Source organism: Babylonia areolata, chromosome 31, assembly GCF_041734735.1.
Source record: "Babylonia areolata isolate BAREFJ2019XMU chromosome 31, ASM4173473v1, whole genome shotgun sequence".
Taxonomy (NCBI): Eukaryota; Metazoa; Mollusca; class Gastropoda; order Neogastropoda; family Buccinidae; genus Babylonia; species Babylonia areolata.
This window is the reverse complement of record NC_134906.1, coordinates 13,123,758-13,137,590: the sequence shown is the minus strand read 5'-3', so window position 1 is coordinate 13,137,590 and position 13,833 is coordinate 13,123,758. Positions and strand designations below refer to the sequence as shown.

The 13,833-nt window shown below is 41.3% G+C and overlaps 1 protein-coding gene across 2 annotated transcripts; it reads right to left on the bottom strand.

The window, feature by feature from the left end:
- Nucleotides 1–528: 528 nt before the first annotated feature.
- On the bottom strand, nucleotides 529–12,664 carry LOC143275979 (dimethyladenosine transferase 2, mitochondrial-like). Of its 2 annotated transcripts, XR_013053492.1 has the most exons (6): nucleotides 12,549–12,664; nucleotides 9,725–9,775; nucleotides 6,621–6,781; nucleotides 4,719–4,821; nucleotides 1,991–2,561; nucleotides 529–1,930 (listed from the first exon to the last, which is right to left on the bottom strand). XR_013053492.1 is itself a non-coding variant. In XM_076580338.1 (5 exons), exons 1-5 carry the CDS (start codon nucleotides 12,627–12,629, stop codon nucleotides 2,403–2,405), a joined length of 555 nt encoding a protein of 184 aa, XP_076436453.1. In that variant the 5' UTR covers nucleotides 12,630–12,664; the 3' UTR covers nucleotides 529–2,402. The 2 variants fall into 2 exon arrangements, 1 of the variants encoding a protein (XP_076436453.1); XM_076580338.1 differs by having other exon boundaries at nucleotides 529–2,561.
- Nucleotides 12,665–13,833: the final 1,169 nt, after the last annotated feature.

Here is a 13,833-nt window from a genome sequence, read left to right as displayed (position 1 = left end):
AAAACCTCAATGGGTAATTAATGTTGATGCAAACCAGGCAATGAAGGAAAAACCTCAATGGGTAATTAATGTTGATGCAAACCAGGCAATGAAGGAAAAACCTCAATGGGTAATTAATGTTGATGCAAACCAGGCAATGAAGGAAAAACCTCAATGGGTAATTAATGTTGATGCAAACCAGGCAATGAAGGAAAAACCTCAATGGGTAATTAATGTTGATGCAAACCAGGCAATGAAGGAAAAACCTCAATGGGTAATTAATGTTGATGCAAACCAGGCAATGAAGGAAAAACCTCAATGGGTAATTAATGTTGATGCAAACCAGGCAATGAAGGAAAAACCTCAATGGGTAATTAATGTTGATGCAAACCAGGCAATGAAGGAAAAACCTCAATGGGTAATTAATGTTGATGCAAACCAGGCAATGAAGGAAAAACCTCAATGGGTAATTAATGTTGATGCAAACCAGGCAATGAAGGAAAAACCTCAATGGGTAATTAATGTTGATGCAAACCAGGCAATGAAGGAAAAACCGCAAGAGCAGGTATTTCTCTTTTTCTTACTTTACTATCACAGGACACAGTTATCTTTTTCTTTTTTGTCATCACACATATACAGTTCCATACTTTTCGGATCATTCAAAGGATGCAAGGAACATTCTATGCGCACACACACACACACACACACACATTTCCCCCACTAATACACATGCACACTCACACACATACACACACACCACAACATGTTTTCTCACTAACACACATGCACAATTACACACACACAAAAACACAAAGCACATTTCCTCACTTACACACACACACTCACACTCTCTCTCTCTCTCTCTCTCTCTCTCTCTCCCCTAAGAACTATCATCAGCTCCAAATCATAACCGTTCTCTCCCAGATATGACAGGAATAAAAACTGCTCTGAACCATACACAGTCTTGTCCTACCACAAGCTGTCGGACACTTCATCAGCTGTCTTTCGCCAAACGTGGCATAGTATGTATATATCAGTCTGTACGTTTTGACACCAACTTGAAGGAACTCAAACTGGAACTGTCTCCACACTTTGACACCAACTTGAAACTGAAATGGTCTTTAAAGCTTTGACACGTCACTGAAACTGAAATTGTCTTTAAGCTTTGACACGTCACTGAAACTGAAATTGTCTTTAAGCTTTGACACGTCACTGAAACTGAAATTGTCTTTAAGCTTTGATGCATCGCTGAAACTGAAATTGTCTCTATGCTTTGAAACCTCCCTGAAATTTTCTTTACAATGTGACACCTCACTAAAACTGATATTGTCTTATGCTTTGACACTTCACTGAAAATGAAACTGTTTCTACACTGAAACTGATATTGTCTTTACACCTTTGACACCTCACTGAAACTGATGTTGTCTTATGCTTTGACACTTCACTGAAAATGAACGTGTTTCTACACTGAAACTGATATTGTCTTTACACCTTTGACACCTCACTGAAACTGATATTGTCTTTACACTTTAGACACCTCACTGAAACTGATATTGTCTTTACACTTTTGACACCTCACTGAAACTGATACTGTCTTTACACCTTTGACACCTCACTGAAACTGATACTGTCTTTACACTTTAGACACCTCATTGAAACTGATATTGTCTTTACACCTTTGACACCTCACTGAAACTGATACTGCCTTTACACTTTTGACACCTCACTGAAACTGATATTGTCTTTACACCTTTGACACCTCACTGAAACTGATATTGTCTTTACACTTTTGACACCTCATTGAAACTGATATTGTCTTTACACTTTTGACATCTCATTGAAACTGTCTTACACTTTTCACACTTCACTGAAACTGTCTTACACTTTTGACACCTCATTGAAACTGTCTTACACTCTGACACTTCACTGAAACTGTCTTACACTCTGACACCTCACTGAAACTGTCTTACACTTTTGACACCTCACTGAAACTGTCTTACACTTTTGACACCTCACTGAAACTGTCTTACACTCTGAAACCTCACTGAAACTGTCTAACACTCTGAAACCTCACTGAAACAGTCTTACACTCTGAAACCTCACTGAAACTGTCTTACACTTTTGACACCTCACTGAAACTGTCTAACACTCTGAAACCTCACTGAAACTGTCTTACACTTTTGACACCTTACTGAAACTGTCTCACACTCTGAAACCTCACTGAAACTGTCTAACACTCTGAAACCTCACTGAAACTGTCTTACACTTTTGACACCTCACTGAAACTGTCTAACACTCTGAAACCTCACTGAAACTGTCTTACACTTTTGACACCTTACTGAAACTGTCTCACACTCTGAAACCTCACTGAAACTGTCTAACACTCTGAAACCTCACTGAAACTGTGTTCTTCCTGCTCCATGTCAGCACCGCTCTGTCACTGGTGCAGGCGGTGCAGAGCTGTCCGTGCCGTCTTTGTGAGCGCCCTGATCGGTGCTGTCATCCACAGCCATGGACACGGCGCCACTGGTCAGCACCTGCTTCAGGGGGGACCCATGGTACTCCGGCCACGTCTGCATAGCCTGCGCGCGCGCACACACACACACATACACACATGTGACGATGTTGGTTATTGTCCACTTGACTGTACAGGGTCATATCAATACTGCCCCAACTGAACAAAGAATTCAACTGTGTTAAACACAAAACCCGGTCACATCTGGGGGGGAAAACTGCAAAACAACAAAGTTCATGACATACCTTAACCATTGATAAGCTTTACAAGGCACAGTTCATGACATATTATCTTAACCATTGATAAGCTTTATACAGCACAGTTCATGACACATTATCTTAACCATTAATAAGCTTTATTAGGCACTGTTCATGACATATTATCTTAACCCTTTCGCTGCCAGGAAAATAAGATTTAAGTGAAATCTATTTGCCAGGGTTTTAAAAAAAAAAAACGGGTATAAATTTTCAAAAAATTCTGTGCTCTTTGTTATTGGAGAAAGACCCATAAAAGTATATATTTTCTGAAAGGTAAATGAATAAAGAACACAAAACATGTGATGTTTTCCCATTTTATATATTTTTAGTGACATGCTGTTGTTTTGAAATCAGTGTTTTGTTTTTTGTCACATTTTCAACTTGTTCATTACAAACATTAGTCAGGTAATTTGCACTAAAATATCATATTTTCTGGACAAATGGATATCTGCACACACAAAATCATACTAGAACAACCACAATGAAAAAAAATTATAAAGAGATAGTACACAATGCATTGTGACTTCTCCAGGTGATAATGTGGATGAGAGGTCTTGCCCCATCAGTCTCCACCCCCTCCTCTTCACCACTCTCACACGGTCACTTTATCCAGTTCTCATCAGACCGCGTTGGCTGAGTGCCAAGAAAATCACTCACACCGTGTCCTGCTAATAATTCAGTCACTTTCTGTCGTCTGCTAAAGTCTGCACAGCCGGCATCACTCACTCATAGTCGTATCTTGGCCACTCTCTTGATTGCTCCCTTTATTTTTAGCGCATTCGTTACTGGTTAAAGTTATTAAAAATTAATAATACTCGACTGCCAAGTAAATCTTACAATATGCTATATGATTTAGACTTAAGAGGCAAAACAAACTGGGTATCGAATGTATGAATGTGTTTACGTGAACTTGGTTTTGGATGTGTATGGGAATATCAAGGAGTAGGGGATGAAATTAGATTTGTGCAAATTCTTCGTCAACGATTGATAGACTGTAGGTGGCAGGAGTGGGAAAACCATATTCAAACAAGTGAAAGATTTGAAATTTATCGAAATTTTACCTCTGATCATATAGTAAAGCGATACCTTTTGTTTCATTTTAACAGACACCTCAGATTTACATTGACCAGATTTAGATTTGGAATCTCTGAATGGGACATTAGGCATACTTTGTCATATTGCTATGTACACACAGACTTGGGACATTAGACATACTTTGTCATGTTGCTATGTAAACACACAGACTTGGGACATTAGGCATACTTTGTCATGTTGCTATGTACACACAGACTTGGGACATTAGGCATACTTTGTCATGTTGCTATGTACACACAGACTTGGGACATTAGGCATACTTTGTCATGTTGCTATGTACACAAAGACTTGGGACATTAGGCATACTTTGTCATGTTGCTATGTACACACAGACTTGGGACATTAGGCATACTTTGTCATGTTGCTATGTACACACAGACTTGGGACATTAGGCATACTTTGTCATGTTGCTATGTACACAGACTTGGGACATTAGGCATACTTTGTCATGTTGCTATGTAAACACACACAGACTTGGGACATTAGGCATACTTTGTCATGTTGCTATGTAAACACACACAGACTTGGGACATTAGGCATACTTTGTCATGTTGCTATGTACACACAGACTTGGGACATTAGGCATACTTTGTCATGTTGCTATGTAAACACACAGACTTGGGACATTAGGCATACTTTGTCATGTTGCTATGTAAACACACACAGACTTGGGACATTAGGCATACTTTGTCATGTTGCTATGTACACACAGACTTGGGACATTAGGCATACTTTGTCATGTTGCTATGTAAACACACAGACTTGGGACATTAGGCATACTTTGTCATGTTGCTATGTACACACAGACTTGGGACATTAGGCATACTTTGTCATGTTGCTATGTAAACACAGACTTGGAACATTAGGCACACCTTGAAGATGGTGAGGAAGTGGTGAGGTGAAAGGTCGGCCACCAAGGTCATCATGGTGACCTCTAGTCTGATGAGGTGAGGCCCACAGCCCGGCACCAGTTGTCTGTATTACACACACACACACACACACACACACACACACACATGCACACACACACACACACACACATGCGCGCACACACATACACACACATGCACACACACACACACACACACATGCGCGCGCACACACACGCATGAACATATGCTCATGAACACAGAACCGTGTACAGACACAGATAACACAAATAATGATTAGAAGAAGAATACAGTATTCAGTAGGAGCTGCAGTCGCAGTAGTGAGAATGTCCACATATCAAGTTCAGAAAAAGACAACAAAATGTTCAAGGCTTTCTAGGGAAAAAATCCAGTCGAACAGAAAAACAGAAAGGAAGGACAGAAAGAAAAGGGAAACGCCAGAACAGGAGCCACAGAAAAGAGGGAATTTCTAGCAGAGACTTTCCAGAAGGTGAGGATGGTATATACACTGACGGGGCCCATTCCCACCCATCCTGACGACTGACATGCTCACTCCACCTTGAGGAAGAGGCCAGTCTATGCACTTCAACACCTCCTTCAAACTCAAACTCCTGAGGACTCAGTCACTTCACCTTGAGGATGAGGCCAGTCTATGCACTTCAACACCTCCTTCAAACTCAAACTCCTGAGGACTCTGTCACTCCACCTTGAGGAAGAGGCCAGTCTATGCACTTCAACACCTCCTTCAAACTCAAACTCCTGAGGACTCTGTCACTTCACCTTGAGGAAGAGGCCAGTCTATGCACTTCAACACCTCCTTCAAACTCAAACTCCTGAGGACTCAGTCACTTCACCTTGAGGATGAGGCCAGTCTATGCACTTCAACACCTCCTTCAAACTCAAACTCCTGAGGACTCTGTCACTCCACCTTGAGGAAGAGGCCAGTCTATGCACTTCAACACCTCCTTCAAACTCAAACTCCTGAGGACTCAGTCACTCCACCTTTGGGACAAGGCAGATCTTGAAACTGAAACTCACGGCAACTCACTCATTCCATCTCTGGGCCAAGGTAGATCTTGAAACTGAAACTCCTGTGGATCTTGAAACTGAAACTCCTATAGATCTTGAAACTGAAACTCCTATGGGTCTTTGAAACTCTGATGGATCTTGAAACTGAAACTCCTATGGATCTTGAAACTCCTATAAATCTTGAAACTGAAACTCCTATGGATCTTTGAAACTCTGATGGATCTTGAAACTGAAACTCAAATAAATCTTGAAACTGAAACTCCTATGGATCTTGAAACTGAAACTCCTATAAATCTTGAAACTGAAACTCCTATGGATCTTGAAACTGAAACTCCTATAAATCTTGACACTCCTATAAATCTTGAAACTGAAACTCCTATGGATCTTGAAACTGAAACTCCTATGGATCTTGAAACTGACATTCCTGAGGACTGAGACACTCACTCCATCTTGGGGATGAGCTGATCTTGAAACTGAAACTGAAACTCATGCCGATCTTGAAACTGAAACAAACAGCTGAAGACTCTCAAAGCGACTCACTCCATCTTGGGTACAAGGCTGGCCTTGAAGCTGAAACTGAAACTCCTGCAAATCTTGAAACTGAAACTTATGCGGGTGTTGAAACTGAAAGAGAAACAGCTGAGGACTGACAAAGCGACTCACTCCATCTTGGGTACAAGGCTGGTCTTGAAACTGAAACTGAAACTCCTGCGGATGTTGAAACTTAAAGAGAAACAGCTGAGGACTGACAAAGTGACTCACTCCATCTTGGGGATGAGGCTGGTCTTGAAACTGAAACTCCTGCAAATCTTGAAACTGAACCTCTTGCGGATGTTGAAACAGAAAGTGACTCACTCCATCTTGGGGATGAGGCGGATCTTCTTCCGTTGCATCAGCTGTCGGAGGAAGGTGTGGAAGGCCGGCACATCAGTGGAAGACAGGGGCTGGTCCTGTCGGGGTCGGAGGTGAACCAGGTACCTCATGCTGTTGGACACCTCCAGCTGGCACTGCTTCTCCTGTGGAAACACAGCGTCATTCACGCACAGTGTCATTCACACAGTGTCATTCACACACAGTGTCATTCACACACACACAGTGTCATTCACACACAGTGTCATTCACACACAGCGTCATTCACAGCGTCTGTTTCTCTGAGTCACTACATTCACACACAGCGTCATTCACACACAGCGTCTGTTTCTCTGCGTCACTACATTCACACACAGCGTCAGTCTGTTTCTCTGTGTCACTACATTCACACACAGCATCAGTTTGTTTCTCTGCATCACTACATTCACACACAGCGTCTGTTTGTTTCACTGAGTCACTACATTCACACACAGCGTCAGTCTGTTTCTCTGCGTCACTACATTCACACACAGCGTCAGTTTGTTTCTCTGCATCACTACATTCACACACAGCGTCAGTTTGTTTCTCTGAGTCACTACATTCACACACAGCATCAGTCTGTTTCTCTGAGTCACTACATTCACACACAGCGTCAGTTTGTTTCTCTGAGTCACTACATTCACACACAGCGTCTGTTTGTTTCTCTGAGTCACTACATTCACACACAGCATCTGTTTGTTTCACTGAGTCACTACATTCACATACAGCGTCTGTTTGTTTCACTGAGTCACTACATTCACACACAGCGTCTGTTTGTTTCACTGAGTCACTACATTCACACACAGCGTCTGTTTGTTTCACTGAGTCACTACATTCACACACAGCGTCTGTTTGTTTCTCTGAGTCACTACATTCACACACAGCGTCTGTTTCTCTGAGTCACTACATTCACACACAGCGTCTGTTTGTTTCACTGAGTCACTACATTCACACACAGCGTCAGTTTGTTTCTCTGCGTCACTACATTCACATACAGCGTCATTCACACACAGCGTCAGTTTGTTTCTCTGAGTCACTACATTCACACACAGCGTCTGTTTCTCTGCATCACTACATTCACACACAGCGTCTGTTTGTTTCTCTGAGTCACTGCATTCACACACAGCTTCAACTTCTCTGCATCACTATTCAGACAAATCAATATACACAACACCACATCTACAAGGCAGATGCCTGACCAGTAGCATAACCCAACATGCTAAGTAATGCCTTGAGTGCATGCATGTATGCTTGTGTGGATATCTTCTTCAGAATTTAGCCAGAGGACAACATTTATGTTGCCATGGGTACTTTTTAAGTGCACTAAGTGCATGCTGTACGCAGGACCTTGATTTATTGTCTAATCATTGATGTAATGTGTTATGTAAACAAAAGTGTTTTTGTAAAGCACCTAGAGCAGATTTCTGGATTGTGTGCTATGTAAGTATCCGTCATCATTATTATTATCTGATTGATGAGATGCTCTGTTTTGGGGGGGCATTTGGGGTTTTTTTTGCTGCCCTATCATCTGCACCATTTCAGTGGCATTACTCCCACGCCGCTCATTTAGATTCCCCCACACACGGCCACACCCAGCTCTGTCCATCACAGTTACAGTGTTGGCAGTCCCCAAGGAACCATCGATGTTAGGTCGCCAGGAGGCCACACACCAGAGGAGACCCTGCACTGATGCTGAGTCACTTCAGTGGTGTTCAGTGGTGCTGGTTCTGATTTAACGTACTTAGGACACCACCTACTAAGCCCCCTACTAACGACAATAATGGCATAGTCGTGGAGCCAGACTGAGTGAGCGTCCCTCCCAGAGTGGAGACTGCCACCACGTCCCTCAAACAACAGCCCCCCATGAATCTGCCGACACTGAAGACATTGACAGGACTCACCCCAAGCATGTAAGTGGAGGGGTATTGAAACTGAGGTCACCATGAAAGCAGGGCATGAAAGGCCACAGACTAAGACTTTTTTGTTTATATTGATGATGGTGAAGGAGGAGGAGGATGACAATGATGATGACGATGTTGCTATGGAGGTCCATTTTGGTTTGGGACTGTGTGACAAGGCTGTACTCTACGCTTCCTGTCATAATGATATCCCGGCGTTAACCAGGCCAGAGAGATATAGACACTTGCTTTAATTTTAATCAACTAAACTGAAGAAATGATCTGCCTAAGTGTCGATATGTTGTAGTATAAATCAAACTGAATAAGATTCTGAAGTCAATATACAGTTCTTGGGCACTTTCATGAATCATTAACAAACTCCTGTTCTAAATTTCTATTCTTGCTCCACTATTCATTTTCCAACAAAATATAACTCTGATACAGATAATGGACATTTCAACACACTTCCTCTCTCTTTATCTGCACCCTTTTTAGCAGCTTTGTCATCCATTCATTAGGTAAAATTCCCAGATGTGTAAGAGAGAAAGTCAATGTGTACTGCTAAAATACAGCATCTCTGAAGTACATCATCACCAATGGACTCAATTTTCAGTTTCACCCATGCCTGCTTTCAGTGACAGTTTCATTGTTATCTCAGCAAGGTGAATAGTTGAATATGAACTATGTATTCAAAACCATTTTGGTAAAAATCTGTAAGGTGGATGGTTAAAAGACTTTTTTCTTTTGTAAATTAAAAATACTCCATGCTCAAAAGCTGTAGCCGATGCTGCCAGCAAACAGACACCACTGACTGAACGTTCACTGGTTCAGGACACCGTAGTTCATTCCCTATACTGCGTTTTCTTTCAATTTTTGTTTTACCCCATAACTGCTGCCAATGAGAATGCTCATCAATGAAGGCTGCCATCTGACTGATATATGACGGAGTATACACGTCAGGATTCATTATTGGGACTCTTGGGACTGTAGCACTTTTGCTTTGCTTAATACCACCAGTAAAAAGTACACAGGTAGCTGTTGTTGCTCTTCAGGTTCAGACCACAAGTTTCAGCAGTCAAGAGTAAAGGGTCAGTGGTTTACAATGCTGCTGTGCATTCCCTGTACAGTGCTTTCTTTCAGTTTCCACTCAGGAAGGATGACCAGGGAACTGACCGCGGAGACTCGTTTCTCAGGGAAGCGTGGAGTGAACTTCCATCCTGGCAGCTGCAACAAAATGAAGCAATCATCAAATTTTCACTTTCAGTTTCAATGTCTCAAGGAGGCGTCATTGCGTTTGGGCAAATCCATATACGCCACACCACATCTGCTAAGCAGATGCCTGACCAGCAGCATAACCTAACGCGCTTTGTCAGGCAATGAGAGCATGCTCATTCGTGTTCCTATCAGAGTGGATTTCTTCCAGAGATTTTTGCAACACTCATTGCCAGGAGGAAGGTGGCAGAATGGTTAAGATGTCAGCTGCCAATATAGAGAATCCGTGAGGGTGTGGGTTTCTGCCAAATTTGACTGGAAAATCAAACTGACTGTCTAGTCATTCAGATGGGATGATAAATCGAGGTCCTGTGTGCAGCACACACTTGGCACACTGAAAAGAAAAAAAAGGATCAAATGATCTTCCATACCTGTATACCTGCTTTAATAACGTGGCAGAACATCACACACACACACACACACACACACACACACACACACACACACACACACACACACACAAATAAGGAAAAGTGGTACCTGTGTAAACTGTAAAGAGACAGAGGTCCAAGAGAACAGAGACCAGTGGCAAAGGTATAGGGATCAAATAAAACAGAAAATCATTTTATAAAAACACAGCCGCTGTGACAAAGGGGTTGGCATCACAGGCTGATGACTGCCAGGACCTGGGTTTCAACCCCATGAGAGGCAGGTTTTTTTTACAATACATCTTTATTCATCCTTTTGGGAATTTGCACGTGGCCAGCTCCTACCCAAAGCTAAGTGTGCTGTGGGCTCAAATGGGAAGCCAGGGACCACACAGTCAAGGATCATACACTTCGCGGATCAATCTTTGGGAGTGCTGCTCCAATTCCTGAACACTGCAAGCATCTGTATCTCTCGGGCCTGGTTAACGCTAGGATATATCATGAGAGTGTATGTGACTGTCTCCCACAAAATGACAGATAAATCATGCTGCATTTAAATGCACTACAGGCAAAAACAGTGCTGAGGGTCCATCTGGGGTAAATCGAGTTTTTTGCACCAGTGCAGAGTTCAGCCTCTGAATTACAACATATCTCACTGTTTTTGCCAAATTCAGACTATAAATTTGAAAGTTTAGTTAATTTCTGCACCTACATGCCGATATTGCAGAGCAATTATCCCCCAAAACAGCATATTTTACGTTCATATCTATTTGATATCTTAACAGAATATATTAATATTAAAAAAAACTAAAAATAAACATGTAGGTAAATACATAAAAACATAATACAGTGGAAATGGAAGATACTTGGAGGGTAAATCACTGAAATAAACAATGAACAAAATGGGCCACACTCAGCGAACACCTGCGCACCCACCCACACTGGCACACACTGGCATATTTAAAGTACAAAAAATAAAAATAGATTTAAAAAATTCACGTTTATTTCAATTCTTCACAAAATCAATTTAGATGTGCATCATTCTAATTTTGATATAAAAGAAATGAAAACAACAGAAGCTTTGTTTGTTGAGAGATCAAGTGGAAAAAAACTCTTTTACACCCCCAAACCACCTTTCAAAATTACATTGATATTATCATCAAGTGTGAATATCATTGCCCAAAGCATGTACAGACCCTAGTTTGATAACCTGCCCAACTTTCACAGGCATACAGCTAAAACAAACCCACATCACAAGGGGAAAATCTCTAGAGTCAGTTGCAAAACTTTAAAGCTGTTTTCTCAAAATGGCTACAGCACTACTAACACACTTTGAACTATCATAACTTCTACATTTTTTAACCTTGGAACATGTTTTATACATCACTGGAAACGTCTTTTCGACTTCTTTCTGGTATGAAATCTTTATATCCTGAAATATTGACTTATCTATCATTTTGTAGAAGCTGGTCACATATATACAGACTCATCACGTAGTCCCTAACCCAAATGGACTACCTTTGCAGCAACAGCATCACGCTGATGATCATCATTAATTATCATCAAACTACAGAAACAAAATGTCCCAAATTCTGGGGCACAAAAAGAAAAAAAAAAGAAAACCAACACAGAACAGAGGCACCCTTGTGAAAGACATGTAAAAAGGATGAAGAGAATACAGAACAGTAATACCTGTCCACATAGACAGAGATCAAAGATTATGTACAAATAACTATATTACCTGTGCACACAAAGGTAAACAGAAAACAAAACAGTGGTACCTGTACACAGAGACTGAGGTCAAAGATAATGAAGAAATGACAATGGTACCTGTGTGCAGAAGTTAAAGATAATATACAGATGATAGTGGTACCTGTGCACAGAGGTCAAAGATAATGTACAAATGACTGTGGTACCTGTGCACAGAGGTCAAAGATAATGTACAATGACAGTGGTACCTGTGCACAGAGGTCAAAGATAATGTACAAATGACTGTGATACCTGTGCACAGAGGTCAAAGATAATGTAGAAATGACTGTGGTACCTGTGCACAGAGGTCAAATATAATGCAGAAATGACTGTGGTACCTTTGCACAGAGGTCAAAGATAGTGTAGAAATGACAGCAGTACCTGTGCACAGAGGTCAAAGATAATGTACACATGACAGTGGTATCTGTGAACAAAGGTAAAAGATAATGTAGAAATGACAGTGGTACCTGCGCACAGACAGGTAAAAGATAACGTAGAAATGACAGTGGCACCTGTGCACCAACATAGGTCAAAGATAATGTACAAATGACAGTGGTACCTGTGTACATAAACAATGGTCAAAGATAATGTACAAATGACAGTGGTACCTGTGCACAGAGGTGAAGGTCAAACAGCAGGTGCAGGATGATGGCCAGGTGACTATAGAACACCAGTGGTCGTTTCTCCATCTTCAACACCAGCAGCCTCTGACACACACAGTGCACTGTATTGTATTGTGTTGTGTTGTATTGTATTGTATTGTATTGTTCTGTACTGCATTGTGTTGTGTTGCATTACATTGCACTGTACTGTATTGTATTGCACTGTATTGTACTGTATTGTATTGCACTGTATTGCACTGTATTGTACTGTACTGTACTGCATGGCGTGGTGTGGTATGGTGTTCTGTAGATATGTAAAGCACTGTAGTGTACTGTTGCGTAGAAGACAAAAATGACTGCAGGATTCTTCAAAGACAAAAAACTAAAGTTTATAAAAACCTTTTGGGTGGTAGTCGAATCCTCTTTGTTTTGACACGACGTTTCGGACCATAGGCCCGTTGTCAAGTGTTTGTGTTTGTGTACTGTATTGTATTATATTGTATTGCGTGCTGTGCTGTGCTGTGCTGTGCTGTATTGTATTGTATTGTGTGTTGTGCTGTGTTGTGCTGTATAGTATTGTATTATGCTGTGTATTGTGTTGTACTGTGCTGTGCTGTATTGTATTGTACTGCATTGTATTGTATTGCATTGTGTGTTGTGCTGTGCTGTGCTATGCTATGGTGTGGTGTGGTGTTTTGTGTTGCATTGTGTTGTGTTGTGTCGTAAAGCATCATACTGCATTGTCTTGTCTTTTTATGTCTGCAAGTGTATTTGTTTTAACATCAAAGTGGAAATTTCTGCAGAATTTTGCCCAGAAAACTCTGCTGCCAAGGGTTCTTTTGATGCGCTAAGCACATGCTGCACATGAGACCTTGGTTTATCAGCTCATCCGAGCAGATGGGGGAAGTAAAAATCTCAGGATGTACATGCGACTCATTCTGAACATTGTACGAGTTACATTTTATGATTATGGATCATGGACCATTGAGGCAATTAGATGTGTTTAACAGATGGTCGTTCATGGACATTATGCATGATGAGGCCCTTCGACAAAGCCTCCTTTGAATAAAAAAAAAAAAGTTTAATGATGATAATAACACTAATTATAATAATGATAATCATGCAGAGAGGGAACAGGACAGGTCAGTGTGTGCTGGGCAGAGGACTGGGCCAGGAACAATGCTGGTTGTGAGCATCATCATCATCATCATCATCACCATCATCATCACCACCATCACCATTATAATCACCATCATCACCACCATCATCCTCACCACCATCACCATTATCA

What these genes read in the sequence shown, in the direction of transcription:
- LOC143275979 (XM_076580338.1), bottom strand. Translation starts at nt 12,629, where the DNA reads ATGGAGAAACGACCACTGGTGTTCTATAGTCACCTGGCCATCATCCTG. An exon ending in CTGAGAAACGAGTCTCCGCG is followed by an intron (nt 6,782 to 9,724) that starts GTCAGTTCCCTG and finishes GTGTTTCCACAG; the next exon opens with GAGAAGCAGTGCCAGCTGGA. An exon ending in CGCCTCATCCCCAAGATGGA is followed by an intron (nt 4,822 to 6,620) that starts GTGAGTCACTTT and finishes TGTGTAATACAG; the next exon opens with ACAACTGGTGCCGGGCTGTG.